Genomic DNA, 18787 nt, shown 5'->3' on the forward strand with positions numbered 1-18787 from the left:
AAAGCTACTCAAGAGGTTGAGGCAGGAAGATCGCTTGAGCCTAGCAGGTGGGAGGCTGCAGCGAGCCAAGATCACCCCACTCCAGCCTTAGCAACAGAGCCAGTCTCAAAGAAAAAATTAACTGTCTCGGGTACTGTGCCATGGCTGCATGAGGACTGATAAAATACCCGACTCTGGGCAGCAGTACCAAAGAGTGAGTGAGTGGAGACTCTCTCACCACTCACTGCCTGGCAGCTACTTTTCTGGGTGTACAGGCAGGTCCCCTGCACATGGTAACAGCCTGCCGACTCCAGAAACACAGTTCAGGATCCCAGTCCTAGTGCACTGGCCAGACTTTCAAATAAGCGAATAACGTTGTGGGCAGCCAGTTTTGTTGGCTTTGCTGGCTTTACAGGGTACCTCCTGTTGGCCTGAAATACAATGTTGGTAAAGACAGTTTTTCTGTGGCCTTTCTCTGTTGTGGAGGATTTGTTGTTTTTAAATTATGATTCAGGACTGAACTGTATCATAGAATGTCCTTCTTTCAGAATGCTTTGTGCCAAAACAAGAAACCTCAGAATTACATGTTAATAACAAACAAAACAAAAAAGACCAATAGGCAGAAGGCAAGAAACAAAACCATTCTTTGTAGATGGTGTCATTTTACCAAAAGTTGTAACAGAACTAAACCAAGAAACTATTGAAAATTAACAATATTCAGTGAGGTGACTAATTATACAAATATATAATTAAAAATAACTTTCCCATGTAAAAGCAATAATCAACTATAAAAATATAATGGAAAAAACAACAATAACAAAATTGTGTAAAACAAGCGAAGATAATTAGAAAAATTTTCACAGGAATATAATACTCTAATAAATAGAAAGGCATGTTTCCAGATGGGAAACATACACTATAATTTTTCCCAAATAGCGTATAGGATTTCTTTATTCCAATCAAAACACCAATGTATAACTTTTGGAAACCTAAAGCAAGCAAAACTGATCAAGAATCCCTAAATCGCACCACAGGATCAGTCTCGTAAAGGCACCGCTGGCCTTGCTTCTAGGCAGAAGACAGGAAGATAGGGATATCAAGAGGCTGAAGACAATGAATACCCACTACAATGAAGACACCTGGAAACCTGTCTCTTGAGGGGCAATGTGAGCTAACCACTAGAGACATAATTTCTAATTATACAATACTTTGCCTTGTGAGGTAGTGACCACCCCATTGCCAAAGGTCTGATGACGGCAGAGGGGACCTAAGCATATGGTAAGGTTATTGATGAGACATGGATCCAAGCCAACTTTTTCCTGCCTCCAGGTTGACCCTTCCTCTCTGGGTCTTGGGGTTTCCTTCCTAGCACATGAGATCTGGGCTCAACAGAGGGGACAAGATTCTGAAGAGCTTTTCTAGTGGTGGGGCTGGATGGCCCTGCCTGAGTAATCCAAACTTCTTTTAGCAAGGGAGAGGCATGAGACGGCTGCTGGAGAGATCCACAGCTGAACAAAATACAGTAAGAACAGTAGACACTTAAATTATGTTGTGAAAAGGAATCTGTAAAAGTCAGTTTTATCGCAAATTGCAAATATTATTGAAATTGATTGCAAATTTAGATCACATACAAATGAGAGTCTGACATTCAATTGTTTTTCTATATTCCAAAGTAAACAATTCCTTTCAACACTCAAGACTTAAACAGGTATTCTTAGAGGGTTATATGAATTGCTATCAGAAGCTGTTGGCTAACAAGCCAGTAGTTTGGTTCTTTCACCGGAACACAGTTCCAGATAAGCATCTTTGCACTATTTCTCAAGTATGAATCTCCATGTTGGGGGAAAATGGATATACTTTCAATAGACACAAGTCACTCTTTGCCTTGCAAGTAAGCAGACTCCAGATTCATCTTCAAAGTGTTGGGAAAGGGGATCTGTGACCTGTACATTATCATATAACTTCAAAAAGGAAAGCTCCTTAGTCCAAAAAGCCTAGATGCTGAGGTATAGCCCTTGAAATGTTTTCTTCCCTGTGAATTTTCTAGCAATTTGAGGTTTTAGCTAAGATGGACATTTATCCAATTTTGGCAATAATGAGGTTTTTACACATTTATATCTTTTTAGGCAGCTTGGGAATTCAGAACTACTTATGAAAGCTCTCCGGTTGAGGCAGCACCATCAGACCCAGAAAGGGTTCCCAGTATTACTTCTGCTTTCGGGTCTTACAGGCTGAGTGGGTTTTCTCATGCCGGGTACAGTTTGACAGCCGACCAAATCTTCTCCCACATTTTTTGCAACCATATGGTCTCTCAGCCTCATGACTCTGCAGATGAAGCACAAACTCCTCATTCTTTGGGAAGGTTTTCCCACATTCTGGACACTTAAATATCTTCTCCCTTATATGGATTCCTTCATGACGACTCCGATGAGAATTCTGACGAAAGTTTTTTCCACACTGAGAGCAGGAATAAGGTTTCTCTCCTGTATGAATTCGCTCATGTTTATTGAGGTTTGTTTTATGATTGAAGCTTTTCCCACAGTGACTACAGTCATAGGGTTTTTCTCCAGTGTGGGTCCTCTGGTGGGAAATGAGGTAAGAACTTTCATTAAACTGTTTCCCACACAGTGGACAAGTGTACCATCTCCTTGTCCTCCGATTTCGAGTAAGTGCAATAATACTGATGTCTACATATTTTGAGAGTTCCTCTAGAGGAGTATCATTCTCAATGGTAACTAACAGATTTCTCATTTTCCTTTTTTGTGGAATGGATGTATTTAGTCGTTCCTTTTCCTGGTTATCGGGAGGCTGCTGAGAGACCAAGGAAGAATCCATTTCATCATTATCTGAAGACTTTTCTCTATAATCTTCATTTTCTACAGGTTCCCTCTCAGGATCTTCACCTTCAGGATTACTGCCATTGACTGTTGAAACAAAGAGAGAATTTAACAACTTCTGAGAGATATGACAACACCAGGCAGGAAAAAACAAGTCAGGTTTCTTATGCCACAGCCACCTTGAAAGTCAATCTGAGGAGTGGCGGATACTGCCGTCGCACTCCTTTTCCATACTTATTGAGGGTGGGATACATAACTGATAAATCTTTCCATCTACCACAATGCAAGCACACTTCAAAGAAATAAAATGAGTGGGATTTCACTGAAAGACTTCATATGTTTGTTCTCTTCATAGGTGTTAATTACTCAACAAGTTCATATTCATCTTATACTCTGTAGAGCACTCAGCTAAGGACTTGGGATGAAGACTATAAATCTATACAGGGAATCACACTCATCATCTTGAAGCAGTCTGGTAACTGAATAGTAAGATGAACCGCTTGTAGGTTTTCACTATATTAAATATTATCACACTATTATAGCACTAAATAATATCATAATGTCTTACAATGAGAAAATTGAAACAATTCCAGTAACCAAAATTAAAGAGGGCACAGCATATTCATACAAAAGTTTATTATTGGCCAGGCGTGGTGGCTCACATCTGTAATCCCAGCACTTTGGGAGGTCAAGGCAAGCAGATCACCCAAGGCTGGGAGTTCAAGACCAGCCTGACCATCATGGAGAAACCCTGTCTCTACTAAAAATACAAAATTAGCTGGGCATGGTGGCACATGCTTGTAATCCCAGCTGCTAGGGAGGCCGAGACAGGAGAATCGCTTGAACCCGGGAGGCAGAGGTTGCGGTGAGCCGAGATCGCGCCATTGCACTCCAGCCTGGGCAACAAGAGTGAAACTGTCTCAAAACAAAAAAAAGTTTATTATTCGGCAATTAAAGAGATTACTACAACTAATGAAGCTTTGGGATTAGAAGTCAGTAGTGTTTCTCTTTGTGTAGGTAAGGAAGTAGTGACTGGGTACAGGGCACAAAAGGGATTTTTGGGATGCTAAGAAAAGTCCATTTTGGGTGGTGATTAGTGTGTACATTTTGTGAAAACTTGAGCTATATATTTATGATTGGTAGGCTTTTTCTATATTTCTATTATACTTCAGAAAAAAGTCAGTATAAGCAGATTATAAAGACTAGGTAACAGTGAAAAACAAGCATGCTGTGGATATACTTGTGTGACAAGGGACCCCTCAACTCAGGCCTGAGAGTCAAGGGTTCAAATCAACCACCAAGACATGGGGCTGATCCTGAAGCTGGAGTAGGAATCTCTGCTGGATTTAGCAGTTTCACACCAGTAGATTTTTTTTTTATTTCACTTTTTTTTTTGGCAGAGATAGGGTCTTGCTATGTTGCCCAGGCTGGTTTTGCACTCGTGTACTCAAGCAATCTTCCCAAAGTGCTGGGGATTACAGGTGTAAGCCCCCACACCCAGCCTTAATTATTCTTTTCCTTTTTTTTTTTTTTTTTTGAGACGGAGTCTCACTCTGTCGCCCAGGTTGGAGTGCAATGGCACCATCTCGGTTCACTGCAAGCTCTGCCTCCTGGGTTCACTCCATTCTCCTGCCTGAGCCTTCCCAGTAGCTGAGACTACAGATACCCACCACCATGCCTGGCTAATTTTTTGTATTTATAGTAGAGACAGGGTTTCATCGTGTTAGCCAGGATGGTCTCGATGATCTCCTGACCTCGTCATCTGTCCGCCTCGGCCTCCCAAAGTGCTGGGATTACAGGCATGAGCCACTGCGCCCGGCCTAATTATTCTTTTTAATCACTCCCTTAGGATAATGAAATGCCAATTTTTACCATAGCTCTTGACATGAACTACCATTCTGCTTTCAAAAGCAGCTCTACTAATTTCATGTGAATATTAACTTTACCTAATCTTGTTAGCATTAAATTTTAAAATATTTAATAGGTATAAAATGGTTTCTCATTGTAGTTTTACTTTAGATTTTGATTATGCAAAATAATCTACTGGGTTAAGGCTTTTATAAATGTATATCTCTGTCAATGATTTCTTGTCTAAATAATTTTTAACTGAACTCTTCCTCTTTAACTACACTTGGACTGCTTCCAACCTTGTGTTTTTACAAACAATATCACAGTGAATAATCTTGTTTGTACATCATTTCGAATGTGTTCTGTTCCTATATCTGTAGGTCAAATTCCCAGAATTGAACTGCTGGAACAAAGGATAAGATGGGTAGTTACAGATGCATTTACTCTTATACAGAGACTGTACCATTTTACATGCCCACCAGCAATATACCTGTTTCTCAACAACCTCATCATCAATGTGTTTTTATTTCTATAAATATGAAATACAAAAAATGTTAATTCACTAGAGGTTTAATTTGCACTTCTTTTTGCTCCTGTCACGCAGGCTGGAGTGCAGTGGCGCAATCTCGGCTCACTGCAACCTCCACCTCCCAGGTTCAAGTGATTCTCATTCCTCAGCCTCCCGAGTAGCTGGGATTATAGGCATGCCCCACCACACCCAGCTAATTTTTGTATTTTTAGTAGAGACGGGGTTTTGCCATGTTGGCCAGGCTGGTCTCAAAACTCCCGACCTCAGATGATCCACCTGCCTCGGCCTCCCAAAGTGCTGGGATTACAAGCGTGAGCCACCATGCCCAGCCTTTTGTATGTATTTGAATCTATCAATCTTTTCTTTCAAGGCTTCTGGGCTTTTGAGTCTTAATTACAAAAACTTCCTATCCCAGGTTATAAAGGAATCACTCATATTTTCTAAATGTGCTTTTTATATTTGTTTTAAACATTTAAAATCTTTGATCCATGTGGACATTTTCTTGGTATGTAAAGTAAGGTACTAATTTATCAAATGGCTATCAGTTGTCCTAACACCTTTTATCAGAAAGTCCCCCTTTATGGTTAGGCTTTGTGTCCTCACCCAAATCTCATCTTAAATTGTAATCCCCACATGTCAAGGAGACATCGGATGAAGGTAACTGAGTCATGGGTTGGGGGCCTTCCCCCATGCTATTCTCATGATAGTGAGTTCTCATGAGATCTGATGGTTTTATAAGGGGCTCTTCCCCCTTTACTCGTACTTCTCCCTCCTGCTGCCTTGTGAAGAAGGTGCCTTGCTTCTCCTTGCCTTTGCCATGATTTTAAGTTTCTGGAGGCCTCCCCAGCCAAGCTGAACTGTGAGTCAATTAAACCTGTTTCCTTTATAAATTACCAAGTCTTGGACAATTCTTTATAGCAGTGTGGAAATGGACTAATACACCAACTTTATCACACACTAAACTCCCATGTGTATTTGAGGCTATTTCGGGACTTTCTGAGATCACACTGTCTTGTTCCAAGGGAAAAATGCTATTGGTATTGTTGAAAAAAAAAACATGACATCAAATTCATAAATCAACAAGAGGAGAAATGACCTTTTTATGATATTGTCTCCCTAACCAAAAACATAGTATTTTTTTTTTGCATTCATTGAAATCTACTCTTGTCCTTTAGCCTTGTTTTAAAGTTTCCTCATAAATTTGCACATTTCTTGAGTTTATTCCTAAGTATTTAAACTTTCATGTTTCTATTCTAATAGGGCCTTCCACTGTATCTTCTAAATGACCCCGTGTATATATGTGAAAGCCAATGATTTCTGTTTATTCACTTTATTTCCCACTACCTTAGTGAATGGTCTCATTTTTTCCCATGAGCGTAGCTAAGACAAATAAATGTTCTTATTTTTAAGTTTTCTGATTACTCTGTTCTACCTACTAAGGAAGTATCTGTTAACTACTATTTTGTTAAATGTTCTTATAAAGGAGAGGCTTCCATTTTGTCAAGTATCTTTTCAGTAACTATACAAGTAAACAAAGGATTTTTCTCCTTTATATGTAAGAAATATTAATAGATTTGTATTATTTCTAATTTTTTAATTTTTTTTTTTTGAGATGGAGTCTTGCTCTGTCCCCCAGGCTGGAGTACAATGATACGATCTCAGCTCACTGCAACCTCTGCCTCCCGAGTTCAAGTGATTCTCCTACCTCAGCCTCCAGAGTTAACTGGGATTACAAGCACGCGCCACCACACCCGGCTAACTTTTGTATATTTTTTTTTTTAGTAGAGATGGGGTTCTGCTATGTTGGACAGGCTGGTCTCGAACTCCTGACCTCAGGTATCACCTGCCTTTGCCTCCCAAAGTGCTGGGATTACAGGCGTGAACCACTGTGCCCAGCATGGGGACTGGATTTCAACACGAGATTTGGAGGGGACAAATATCCAAACTATATCAGCAACCTTGCGTCAGAGGGGTAAAGACAAATTAAAATTGCGTATTTTTTCTAGAAAACATTATACAGACCTTCATATTTATGGGTTCTGCATCTGAGGATTCAACCAACCAAGGATTGAAAATATTTGAGAGAAAAAAAAAAAGGATGGTTTTGTCTGTACATATTCAGTTTTTTTGTCATTCCCTAAACAATTTAGTATAACAACTATTTATGTAGCATTTACTTTGTATTAGGTATTATAATTAATCTAGAAATATGATATATGGTAGGATATGTGTGGAGTATATGTAAATGCTACACCATTTTATATAATGAATTTGAGCATCCATGGATTTTGGTATCTGAGTGGGGGTCCTGGAACCAATCCCCCATGAATATCAAGGACAAGTGTATATCAGCATCTATGGTATAACCTAAAGTGATGCTCATAAGAGAGTTCATGGCTGTAAAAACATGTATAATTTAGAAAAATGAGAATAATAAAGCCTCTGATTCAAAGTAAGAAAAATGATAGGATAAATTTAAAAGAATGAAGGTATTAATAAATACCAATTAGAAAGTAATGAGTTAAAAATTAAAAAAACTAATAAGATTTAAGCAAAAATAAACCAATTTCCATAGAGAAAATTGAAATTATCAAAAAAGACTAGCCACCTACCCAAGAAAAGCACCAGCCTCAGACAGTTCCACAGAAAATTCTTCTAAACTTTTAAAAATTAAATAATCCAAATGCTAGGAAAATTTCCAGAGTATAGAAAAAGAAGGTTGGGAGGCCAAGGCGGGCAGATCACAAGGTCAGGAGATCGAGACCATCCTGGCTAACATGGTGAAACCCCGTCTCTACTAAAAATACAAAAAATCAGCCGGGCGAGGTGGCAGGCGCCTGTAGTCCCAGCTACTCGGGAGGCCGAGGCAGGAGAATGGCGTGAACCGCAGGGGGCGGAGCCTGCAGTAAGCCAAGATTGCACCATTGTACTCCAGCCTAGGCGACAGTGAGACTCCATCTCAAAAAAAAAAAAAAAAAAAAAAAAAGAAGGAAACTTGCAAATTCAAACAAGAGTGAAACTCTATCTCCAAAAAAAAAAAAAAAAAAGAGAGAAATCTGATCCCCAGTGATGGAGGTGGGGCCTAGTCGGAGGTGTTTGCATCATGCGAGTAGATCCCTCATGAATGGCTTGATGCCACCTCAAGATAATAAATGATTTCTCACTCTTAGTTCACTAACGATGTGGCTGTTTAAAACAGCCTGGTACCTTCCTACTCTCTTCCTTCCTCTCTTGCCATGTGAAGTCTGCTCTCCTTCCACCATGAGTAGTTTCTTGAAGCCCTCACCAGAAGTAGATGCTGACACCATGCTTCTTGTACAGCCTACAGAAAACTGTGAGCCAAATAAACCTCTTTTCTTTATAAATTACCCAGCCTCAGGTATTCTTTTATAGCAGCACAAAATGGACTAAGACAGTTGCTTAAAAGTTTTAAATTTTCCAGGTGGAAAGAACTTTAATTTACTGATCTTTATTATTAATTTCTAGTTGTACTGCATTGTGACAGATCCTACTTTATTTCTACTCCTTGGAATCTGAGTCTTTCTTTGTTGCCTAGTATTTACTCAATTTTCTTCAATCTTGAAAAGGTGTATTCTCCTATCACAGCACACAGTAGCTATAGTAAGAATTATCTTACTGATAATCTAAGTGTTCTACGTTTTTCCTTATTTTTACGTGGTTCACTTGGCCAACACACACATTCTGTTTCCCTAGGTTATCAAGGACTCTCCTTTGATTCCTGCCACCACAATGTTCAATCCGTTATAGTTTTTCCTTTGCAAAAATTGGTTAAATGTTACTGTTTCAATTAGCATCACCTATAAACTGATGGCTCCCCAATCCCTATGTCCTCACATCTGAACTCCAATCCCCAATTTCCAAATATCTGGAGGATAATCTCATTTTATTTCCCATCATGGATTCAATCTCATCCAAAATCAATTCCACCTTCTTCCCTACTCTGCCCTGGGTCCAAATCTTGCCTCAGTCTTGCGATAGCTCATTATACCTACAAAAATTTCACACTGCTTATCATTTGATGAATGACTTGTCTTACAAACCAAATTGGAAGGTTACAAAAGGCAGGAATACAGCATCTTTGTAACCTGATGAATACAATTCCAGAACCCAATCCTGCCTGAGGAAAAAACAAGTACATTTATGAAATGCCGGTAAATGACTAAGCTTAAGCCACCAGCTTCAGGGTACGGGTGGAGGAAGAGGGGAATAGAGGGTGAGGATTGGGTCTTAGGGGCCCCAAAGTGCATAGTTGAAGTGATCTTGGAGGCAATATATCCACTAACCGGTCACCCAAAATAAATGCCAGCTCTGCCCAAGAGTCAGGAAAAACTCGGTGTTAATAAATCTGATCTTTTTATACTCTTCTCTAAAATAAAGAAGATATCACATAGAGCAACCTATGGGAAATTAACTACACTCATTACATACCAATACTTCTGACCATATGGTATAATTACAGCTAAGAGTTTGATAGTCATAATGCATTTTTGTCACCCCAGGCAACTTCTAAAACCTAGTCTCTGTAAGACTTCACCCTCAGAAGCAAAAAGCCCCGAAGGCAAAGTAAAAAGTGTCCGGCACTCAGTAAAGACATTTGTGCGGGCCTCTGCCTCTAGGGTTGCAACATTTCTAGAGAAAAGGTAAAGCATCTCTAAGCAAATTATAGAGAGGCTGCTGCTTGATCAGTTCATACACAGCACTGGGGGACACTTGTCAACTACTACTGGGAAATGAGGACAAATAAAGAATGCCCCATTCACCAACCATATACGGAATTCACTGACAAAATTATGAGAAATGCGTCTAGGAGGCAGTACAGCCCTGGGCCATTACTGCAAATTCTGATGTCAGATTCCCTGAGTCCGAATCCGTGTTCCACCGCTTACAACTGTGTGAACTTTAGCAAATTTTGTAACCTCTCTCTGCCTCAGTTCTGTCACCTGTAAGGTGGCAGTAATTTCTATACCACTCAGTATTACTCTGAGAAGTACATGAGACAATAAACACATGAAAAGCATTTGGACTGGCGCCCAGCATGTAACAGCATATAAGCGCTCATTAAGTGTTAAACATTACTTTCACCAATAGTGGAATATATTTTCACTTAGGCTAGTAGTCTTCACATCTATTGAACATCAAAAAGGGGAGGGGGATTAGAAGAGTTAGTCATGTGTTCAATGAAAACATTCAAATATACCTGTTGAGAACAGAGTTCAGAAAATGGGTCCAGAACAGTTTCTATGTCCACAGTTTCTATGTCTGCAGGTTTTCCCTACCTCTCCCCTCACTGCCCACAAGATACAGGGAAAAATGGCCACCCACCCACAGCTGGAGTTCTGTGGCAAGGCTCTGCCACACTGAATAAAACAAAAGTAAAATAAAATGTGTGTGTGCACTTAGGCTTACCAGGCATGAATCGTCCCCCAAAGCTAAAGAGATGAAGGACGTGCTTTTCCCAAAGCAAACAACCTGAACCCATAAAGGCTGTGATTTCTTACCCAGTAACATCATCTCCCCAACACTGCTGTCATCTTCCTTCTCTGAGGTGAGTTGTTGAGTAGGATCCAAGCTCACACATTCTTCCTGGCAGTGAAATACATTTAAATCCTCAAAGACCACCAGCTCCTGAAAGAGCAAGAGGCCCCTTTCATCTCAGTAACTGAGGTTCACTGACAGCCCTACTGGTAAGAAAAGCTGACACACAAAGATCAAGGGAAGGGATGGCAAGAGGGACCTATAAATCCCACAGAGGTGCAGCAAAGACAGGACGGCCAGGCTGAGAAGGGCTCAAGGAAAAAGCAGAAGAAAAACACCCAAGAAGGCCAACTCCTAAGAATGTGTTTTTACACACAGGTTGGCCAAGCACGGAAGGTGACGGATTCAGGCAGTAAATGGGAAAACCAAACCCACCTCAGGGTTAGCTTTCAAATACAGAGACACTGTCTCTTGTTCTTTTTGGACTCCTTTGGGCAGAAGCTTCACCAAGGGACGAGGATGCACTGGGGAAAGAGGAAGGTGTAGTTAGTGAAAAACTCAGTGACTCTAACACAGAGACTCCCCATACCATGAGGCCAGGCTGTCCTCATTCCTTTGACAGGTTAACTCATGGCCTTTTCTGCTCCTGTGAGCCCTTATAGAGTTCAAGCCATAAACTCTAGGGTCTTAAACCTACGGCATCTCCCTGTTATGAAAAGAATGACTTCAAGCACCTTTCAGAATTTCCCATAGAGTATTACAAAAGGAGAGCTTAGGGCAACGTAAAGTGTGAAGATGCCCAGAAAAAACACAAAATTTCTAAAATTCCACATCAACCTAACTCAATAATTCATCTGATTTATCCCTAAAAGGTATTTCTCTCAGAATGTTTGGGTAAAACCGACACTCCAGAAAGACGCACACTGTTTATTCTGCGGCTTTACTCACACCCAGCACTTGAGAAGAACTTCCTCCTTCCAACACTAGAATTGACTCCTTTTCCAATATACACCATCCTAACTTGAATTTATAACTAACACACAAGCCCATCTTAGACTCCAGTACCTCCTCCTCCTCTTCTAGTGAAACAAGCATGTGCTTCTCACCTCTGTTCTGAAGGCTTGAGCTCACATCTTTCATAATAACCAAGGTCTCTTTGACTTTCTGACTGGGCTGGACCAGGCTTGGCTTGGGCAAGAAGGTGAGGAAGTGCTCCAGCACTAGCTGGTGGATGGTCTTGGGCCCATTAGTGGCATCTCGAAGTAGGTCTTGGCCCAGCTTGGAGTCTGGCGGAACTCTCAGTATAAAGGACTGCTTTGGCTTTGGGGGCATAGGAACCACTTTTGCAGCCATCATGCCTTGCAACCACACACCACACTCGTTTCGCGGGGCCTCCAGAGCCACCTCTTACTAGAGGAAATCTGCCAGAGAGCCAAGCTGTAGACAGAGAAACCAGGGATTACCCAAAAGACCAGGCAGGGCATTACTGCACTCCAATATGTGGCATGGGTAGTGAGGCTACATGAGATCTAAAGAAAACGACAGCTGGGGTAGGGAAATCATAACTGAAATGCAGTATTTGACAGGATATGCTTAGGAAGATGTGAAAGGAAGATCCTGAGAATGAAAAACAGAGACTGTGCAAACCTCAAGTCCAAAGGGAAGGGAGGGTGGTGCGGAGAAGGCCAAGGTCCAGCCTCCTGAGAAATACAAAGTGTGGCCAGGCACCGGTGGCTCACACCTGTAATCCCAGCACTTTGGAAGGCCCTGGCGGGTGGATCGCTTGAGTCCAGGAGTTCAAGAGCAGCCTGGGCAACACAGCAAGACCCCGACTCCATTAAAAAAAAAAAAATTAACTGGGCGTGGCGACACAAGCCTGTGGTCCCAGCTACTGGGGAGGTGGGAGGATTGCTTGTGCCCAGGAGGTCGAGGCTGCAGTGAACTGTGATCGCGCCACTGCACTGCAGTCTGAGCGACAAAGCAAGACCCTGACTCTAAAAAAAGAAAGGAAAAGAGAAAGGAAAGAAGGAGGAAGGGAATCAGGGAAGAGAAAGAAAATAAAAGGAGAAAGAAAGACAGAAAGAAAGACGGTGTGTAAAACCCACCAGGAAGAGGTTAAATCAGGCTTGGAGAAAGCAATGGGCTAGAAAACAGGAAATCTGGGGTCAATACCGAGGACATCTGCCTAGAAGCAGGTTGGTCACTGAATCTGGCCATACTGTACCCCTCGAACCGAAGCTCCCTCCGGTGCCCTTTGGGGGGGGAGGCGGTTGGTGACTCTCCCGGGGAGCAGACGCAAGGCCGAGGAGGTGTCCACACACCGCCTGCCGACTCCTCTCCGCCGTCAAAGCTCTGCTGAGAGCGGCAGGCGACATCCCACTAAGGCCCGCCGGGCCAGGCTCACTCTGGGGCCTCTTCCGCTGGTCAAGGAACACCTTTACCATAAAGCTCAGCGTGCGCCCCTGCCTGAGGCGCTCACCAGGCTCCCTACCCGGCCTTGCTCCCTCAGCAACGGACACGCTCCGCTCCCCAGAGGCGGCCTCAGCCTGGTTCCCGCCCTCACGGAGCCCCTCACCTCTCGGGGCCTCTGCAGCCCCTGAGCGTTTGCTGGGGACGGCTCAGAGACTCAAGCTCCGGGAGAGATAGAAAAACTAGGCGCGAGCGGCCGAGCCCTCCCCTCGCCCTTCCGAGTGCCCTCACAGGTCGCCGGCGACTATTCGTTCGCGCCGCTGCCAGTTGAGGAGAACCGCAGGGACGCGGTGCCTTCTGGGAGGTCGGGCGTTCTGCGGCTGTGACGTCACAACCGGTGCCTTGTTCCGGTGCAGAAGCTTGGTCTCCCCGTTCGGAGCCGGCAGTCTGCGCTTCAGACGTTAAGGCTTGAGACAGGCCAGAGGAGCTCTCAGGGCCGGAGGGAGACCAGGACGGCTGTAGCCTCTCTGTGGTTCTGCCTGGAAGACTGAAGGCAGGAGGCTGGCTCTAGTCGTCCATGACGGGCTGGCACCTCTCCATCTGCGGCCAGGCTAACCCCAGGGCCTGCTGGGAAATGTAGTTCGAATGCAAATAACCAATGAACGACCGTCAGGCCCGGCGGTTAGGCCGGGGCAGGCCCCCCCCCCCCGCGCCCGTGCCCCGCCCCCGCGCCCCGCCCCCGCGCCCGCGCCTCCGCTACGCCCCCCCCCACCCCGAGGCTTGAAGGAAGCGAGCTATCTCTCGGACCGGCAGATCAAGACGCCTCCGCAGTTTCCGCCTTTTACTAAAAGGACTGCGGAGGCGGACAGGGTGTGGCCGCCATGGGACTCCGCCCCCGCTCCGGTGACTCCCATTGGTTAGAGCTGGAGCACCTACATTGCCCACTCCAGCTTGCTAACTTCACTGCCGTCGGCACCGGCCGTCTTTTTAACGAAATCTTAATTGCCCTTCTCGTACTGTCTCGGTTTCCTTTCTCAATTTCAGCTTCCTACGGAGGCCGAACAGAGTTCTGTGTTTGTGCGTTGTATCCATACTCAGTTCGTTCTCCCCAGTGAAGCACTGATCAGGGTTGGGACAACTTGTGGGCAGGGATGGCCGTATTTCTCGATGTAACACCAGCCTCCAGAAAGTTGACAAAAGTAAAAATATAAATGAATGCTTCTTAAAGTTAATTATACCTGACTAATGGCTGACGATGGCTTAAAATATGTTACAAAGAAACGAGTATGAAAACTGTGTGGCACCAAGACATTCTAGAAAAATGAGGAATATCTGCCTTTTCAGATCAAAATTTACTAAAAAGCCTTCGTTAATCAAAGCATTATGGTTTGAACTTTGAGGCAAAACAGATAACTGAGATGTCTTGAAGTAAAATATAAACCTGTGTGATTGTATTTTTTAAGAACTTTTTCTTGACTGTTAACAAACAAGAAATAGACTGGAAGATAATTGTAAAGATTAGCTACACAAAAGATTATACATTCCTAAGACGAAATGAACCCCTGCCAACTGACAAAAAGCAAAGGCAACGAGGAGCTCTTCCCCAGAGGAGGAAAACTAATTGGTCATTAACATTTAAAAAGATGCTTAACCACACTACTAGTCAAGATTATCACTTTTAAAGGGAACAATATTTTTCACCTATCAAACAATGAAGGTGGAGAAACAGGCACTCCTTTCGCTGGTAATGTGGTGTGTGAAGTCATCTTGTAATATATATTAAAATTAAAAGTACACATATGTACCCTTTGACCTTCACAATCTCATCTGTGAATCTGATGTCTACAAATTTCTTGTAGAATTCTTTGTAGTGACAAAAACTAGAAATGACATGCATGTTCATACGTAAGGAAAGGAGTAAATTGGTGCATTCATACTCTGGAAATTACCCAGCTATGAAAAAGAATGGATTGGAACTATATGTACACCTGGAGGGATGGCCATAAAATATTACATGAAAAAGTTTCAGAGCTACATATATTATGCATAATTATATTTTTGGAACAAACAAAACACCTTGTGTATGTTTGTGTTGAGGGATACACATTAGACTATTAAAATGGTTACTCATGGGATGGCCAGGCGCAGTGGCTCATGCCTGTAATCCCAGCACTTTGGGAGGCCAGAGGTGGGCTGATCACTGGAGTTTAGGAGTTCAAGACCAGCCTAGCCAACATGGGGAAACCCCATCCGTACTAAAAATACAAAAATTAGCCGGGCGTGGTGGCGGGTGCCTGTAATCTCATCTACTTGGGAGGAGGCTGAAGCACAAGAATTGCTTGAACCCAGGAGGTGGAGGTGGAGGTTACAGTGAGCCAAGATCACACCACTGCACTCCAGCCTGAGTGACAGGCGCACCAGCCTGGGCGACAGAGTAGTAAGACTGTGACTCAAAATAAATAAAATAAAAATAAAATGGTTACTCATAGGGAGGGAATGGAAATGGAGAAAAGGGGGAGATTACACTTTTTTTAATTATGTCACCCCATTTAATGAGCACATGTCAATTTGGTAACTAAAAATAATAAAACCTTAAAAAATAAAATAGAACAAGAGGCCGGGCATGGTGGCTCATCCCAGCACTTTTGGAGGCCGAGGTGGGCAGATCATCTGAGGTCAGGAGTTCGAGACCAGCCTAACATAGTGAAACCCCGTCTCTACTAAAAAATACAAAATTAGCCGGGCGTGGTAGTGCATGCCTATAATCCCAGCTACTCAGGAGGCTGAGACAGGAGAATCGTTTCAACCTGGGAGGCGGAGGTTGCAGTGAGCTGAGATCGTGCCACTGCACTCCAGCCTGGGTGACAGAGCAAGACTCCATTTTGTGGGGGCGGAAAAAAAAGAAAAAAGAACGATAAAGATTTTTTAAAACAATTTGATGGAAAAAAAAGAACAATAAAGATTTTTTAAAACAATTTGATGGAAAAAAACGAAAAAGATTTTTTAAAACAATTTGATGGAATCCTGTTTTTAGAATCTAATCCGTAAAATAAATGACATAAATGGATTTGAAACGATACCATAAATTAAGGGTGTAAACACAACATTTATCTCTATAAATGCCTTTTAACATGAAAAGATGGCTATTGTCACATACAATTAAAGAAATGAAACTTAAAATAATAATTACAAAAATAATATTCAGTATTCTGAAAGCAAATTGATACAATTATTTAAGAGGGCAATATGGCACTTCCTATTTTAAGAAGTAAACTGTTCATAAACTTTGTAATGGTCAATTCTCAACTTATTTTAAAGAAAAACTCACGCCTGTAATTCCAGCACTTTGGGAGGCCGAGGCGGGCAGATCATGAGGTCAGAAGATCAAGACTATCCTGGCCAACATGGTGAAACCCCGTCTCTACTAAAAATACAAAAATTAGCTGGGTGTAGAGGTACACGCCTGTAATCCCAGCTACTTGGGAGGCTGAGGCAGGAGAATCACTTGAACCAGGGAGTTGGAGGTTGCAGTGAGCCAAGATTGTGCCACTGCTCTCCAGCTTGGGTGACAGAAGGAGACTCCATCTCCAAAAAAAAAAAAAAAAGGTTACATCATGATATGTTTTTACAGTGGAAGCCAACGGAACCATTAAAAAGAGATAATTTAAGTGAAAAGGCAAGTTATAAAGCAGTATGTATAGTCGTTTTAAAAATAAAATATTAGGCTTTTTTTTTTTTTGAGATGAAGTCTTGCTCTGTTGCCCAGGCTGGAGTGCAGTGGCGTGGTCTCAGCTCACTGCAACCTCCATCTCCCAGGTTCAAGCAATTCTTCTGCCTCAGCCTCCTGAGTAGCTGGGACTACAGGCGCCCAGCTAATTTTTGTATTTTTAGTAGAGATGGGGTTTCACCATGTTGGCCAGGATGGTCTTGATCTCCTGACCTCGTGATCTGCCCGCCTCGGCCTCCCAAAGTGTTGGGATTACAGGTGTGAGCCACTGCCCCCAGCCTAGGCTTTTTTTTTTTTTTTTTTTTTTAACTGGAGGAATATACAACAACAAGAGTTAACAGTTGCTTTCCAGAAATGTTGGCCAGCGGGGGAAAAAAGAGAGTTAATATTGGTTGTTTCTAAGGTGTAGGATTAAAGGGAATTTGTCACTTTTTATGTTTTAAAATCCATACATTTTCAAATAATGAGTGTTCCTTTTGTAGTTGAAAAAAACAACTATTTGAAAGGTGAGTTAATTTAGTATCTGATCATCTAGGAGTAAAACTAAGTGAAGAAAGAATTTCCTATTTAAAAGATCTTGAATGCAAATCAAAACCATAATGAGATACCACTTCACACACACTAGAATTACTATAATAAAAAATACCATAAAAATGTTATTGGTGAGGATGTGGATAAAATGAAACCCTCCTATATTGTTGGTGGTCCAGCTACTTTGGAAAACAGTTTTGCAATTTCTTTTTTTTTTTTAGATGGAGTCTTGCTCTGTCACCCAGGCTGGAGTGCCGTGGCACGATCTTGGCTCACTGCAAGCTCCGCCTCCTGGGTTTACGCCATTCTCCTGCCTCAGCCTCCTCAGTAGCTGGAACTACAGGCACCCACCACCACGCCCGGCTAATTTTTTTGTATTCTTAGTAGAAACGGGGTTTCACCGTGTTAGCCAGGATGGTCTCGATCTCCTGACCTTGTGATCCGCCTCCCTCGGCCTCCCAAAGTGCTGGGATTACAGGCGTGAGCCACCGCACCCGGCTGGCAGTTTCTTAACATAGTTACCATGTGAACAAGCAGTTCAATTTCGAGGTATAAACTCAAGGGAAATGGAAATGTGTGTTCACACTAGCCTAAAAGTGGAAACAACCCAATGTCCCCTAAGTGATGAGTGGATGAACAAGAAGTGATATATACATGTAATCATATAATGGATTATTCAGTGATAAAAACGGATAAAGTACTGACACATGCTACAACATGGATGGACCATGAAAACATACTAAGCAAAAGAAGTCAGTCACAAAAAACTCACATATTGTATGATTCCACTTAACATCATATGTCCAGAATAGGCAAATCCATAGAGACAGAAAGTAGCGTAGTGGTTTACATGCTCTGGGGAGTGGGGGAGAATGGGGAGTGACTGCTAATACATATGATAAAATGTTCTGGTATTAGTGGTGATATTTATACACACAATGCATATACTAAGAAACACTGAATTTTCCACTTTTTTAAAAGGACGCATTTTATGGTATGGATTTAGAGCTCCATAAAATAACCACTAGGCAGAGAAATTTCATCCGACAGACTCAAATGTGTACTATCTAAAACATTTATGTTTTTGTTTTCCTTTTTTAATTTTTTTATTTTTTGAGACAGGGTCTTCTGTTGCCGAGGTTGGAGTGTAGTGGCACAATCTTGGCTCACTGCAGCCTCTGCCTACAAGGCTCAAGCAATTCTCCTGCCTCAGCTTCCCGAGCAGCTGGGACTACAGGTGCTCACCACCATGCCTGGCTAATTTTTGTATTTTTTGGTAGAGACGAGGTTTTGCCGTGTTTCCCAGGCTGGTCTCGAACTCCTGGATGCAAGCGATCTGCCCACCTCCGGCTCCCAAAGTGTTGGGATTGCAGGCATGAGCCACCGCACCCAGCCTAAAACATGTATGAAGAAGTACAGCAAAACATGAAG

At 42.5% G+C, this 18787-nt stretch overlaps 1 protein-coding gene across 4 annotated transcripts; it reads right to left on the minus strand.

Moving 5' to 3' along the window:
- Positions 1-605: 605 nt before the first annotated feature.
- ZNF200 (zinc finger protein 200) lies at positions 606-15579 on the minus strand. Of its 4 annotated transcripts, XM_002826048.5 has the most exons (6): positions 13871-15579; positions 12914-13725; positions 11796-12126; positions 11125-11213; positions 10713-10839; positions 606-2903 (listed from the first exon to the last, which is right to left on the minus strand). In XM_002826048.5, exons 3-6 carry the CDS (start codon positions 12043-12045, stop codon positions 2185-2187), a joined length of 1185 nt encoding a protein of 394 aa, XP_002826094.1. In that variant the 5' UTR covers positions 12046-12126; positions 12914-13725; positions 13871-15579; the 3' UTR covers positions 606-2184. The 4 variants fall into 4 exon arrangements, with proteins under 4 accessions (XP_002826094.1, XP_002826093.1, XP_002826092.1 ...); XM_002826047.4 differs by lacking the exon at positions 13871-15579 and having other exon boundaries at positions 13390-13815; XM_002826046.4 differs by lacking the exon at positions 13871-15579 and having other exon boundaries at positions 13265-13716.
- Between the last annotated feature and the right edge of the window lie 3208 nt (positions 15580-18787).

The sequence above is a fragment of the Pongo abelii genome, chromosome 18 (genome assembly GCF_028885655.2).
Source record: "Pongo abelii isolate AG06213 chromosome 18, NHGRI_mPonAbe1-v2.0_pri, whole genome shotgun sequence".
Classification (NCBI taxonomy): domain Eukaryota; kingdom Metazoa; phylum Chordata; class Mammalia; order Primates; family Hominidae; genus Pongo; species Pongo abelii.

What these genes read in the sequence shown, in the direction of transcription:
- ZNF200 (XM_002826048.5), bottom strand. Translation starts at nt 12,045, where the DNA reads ATGATGGCTGCAAAAGTGGTTCCTATGCCCCCAAAGCCAAAGCAGTCC. An exon ending in CTCAAGCCTTCAGAACAGAG is followed by an intron (nt 11,214 to 11,795) that starts GTGAGAAGCACA and finishes CTCTTTCCCCAG; the next exon opens with TGCATCCTCGTCCCTTGGTG. An exon ending in ATTTGAAAGCTAACCCTGAG is followed by an intron (nt 10,840 to 11,124) that starts GTGGGTTTGGTT and finishes TTGCTCTTTCAG; the next exon opens with GAGCTGGTGGTCTTTGAGGA.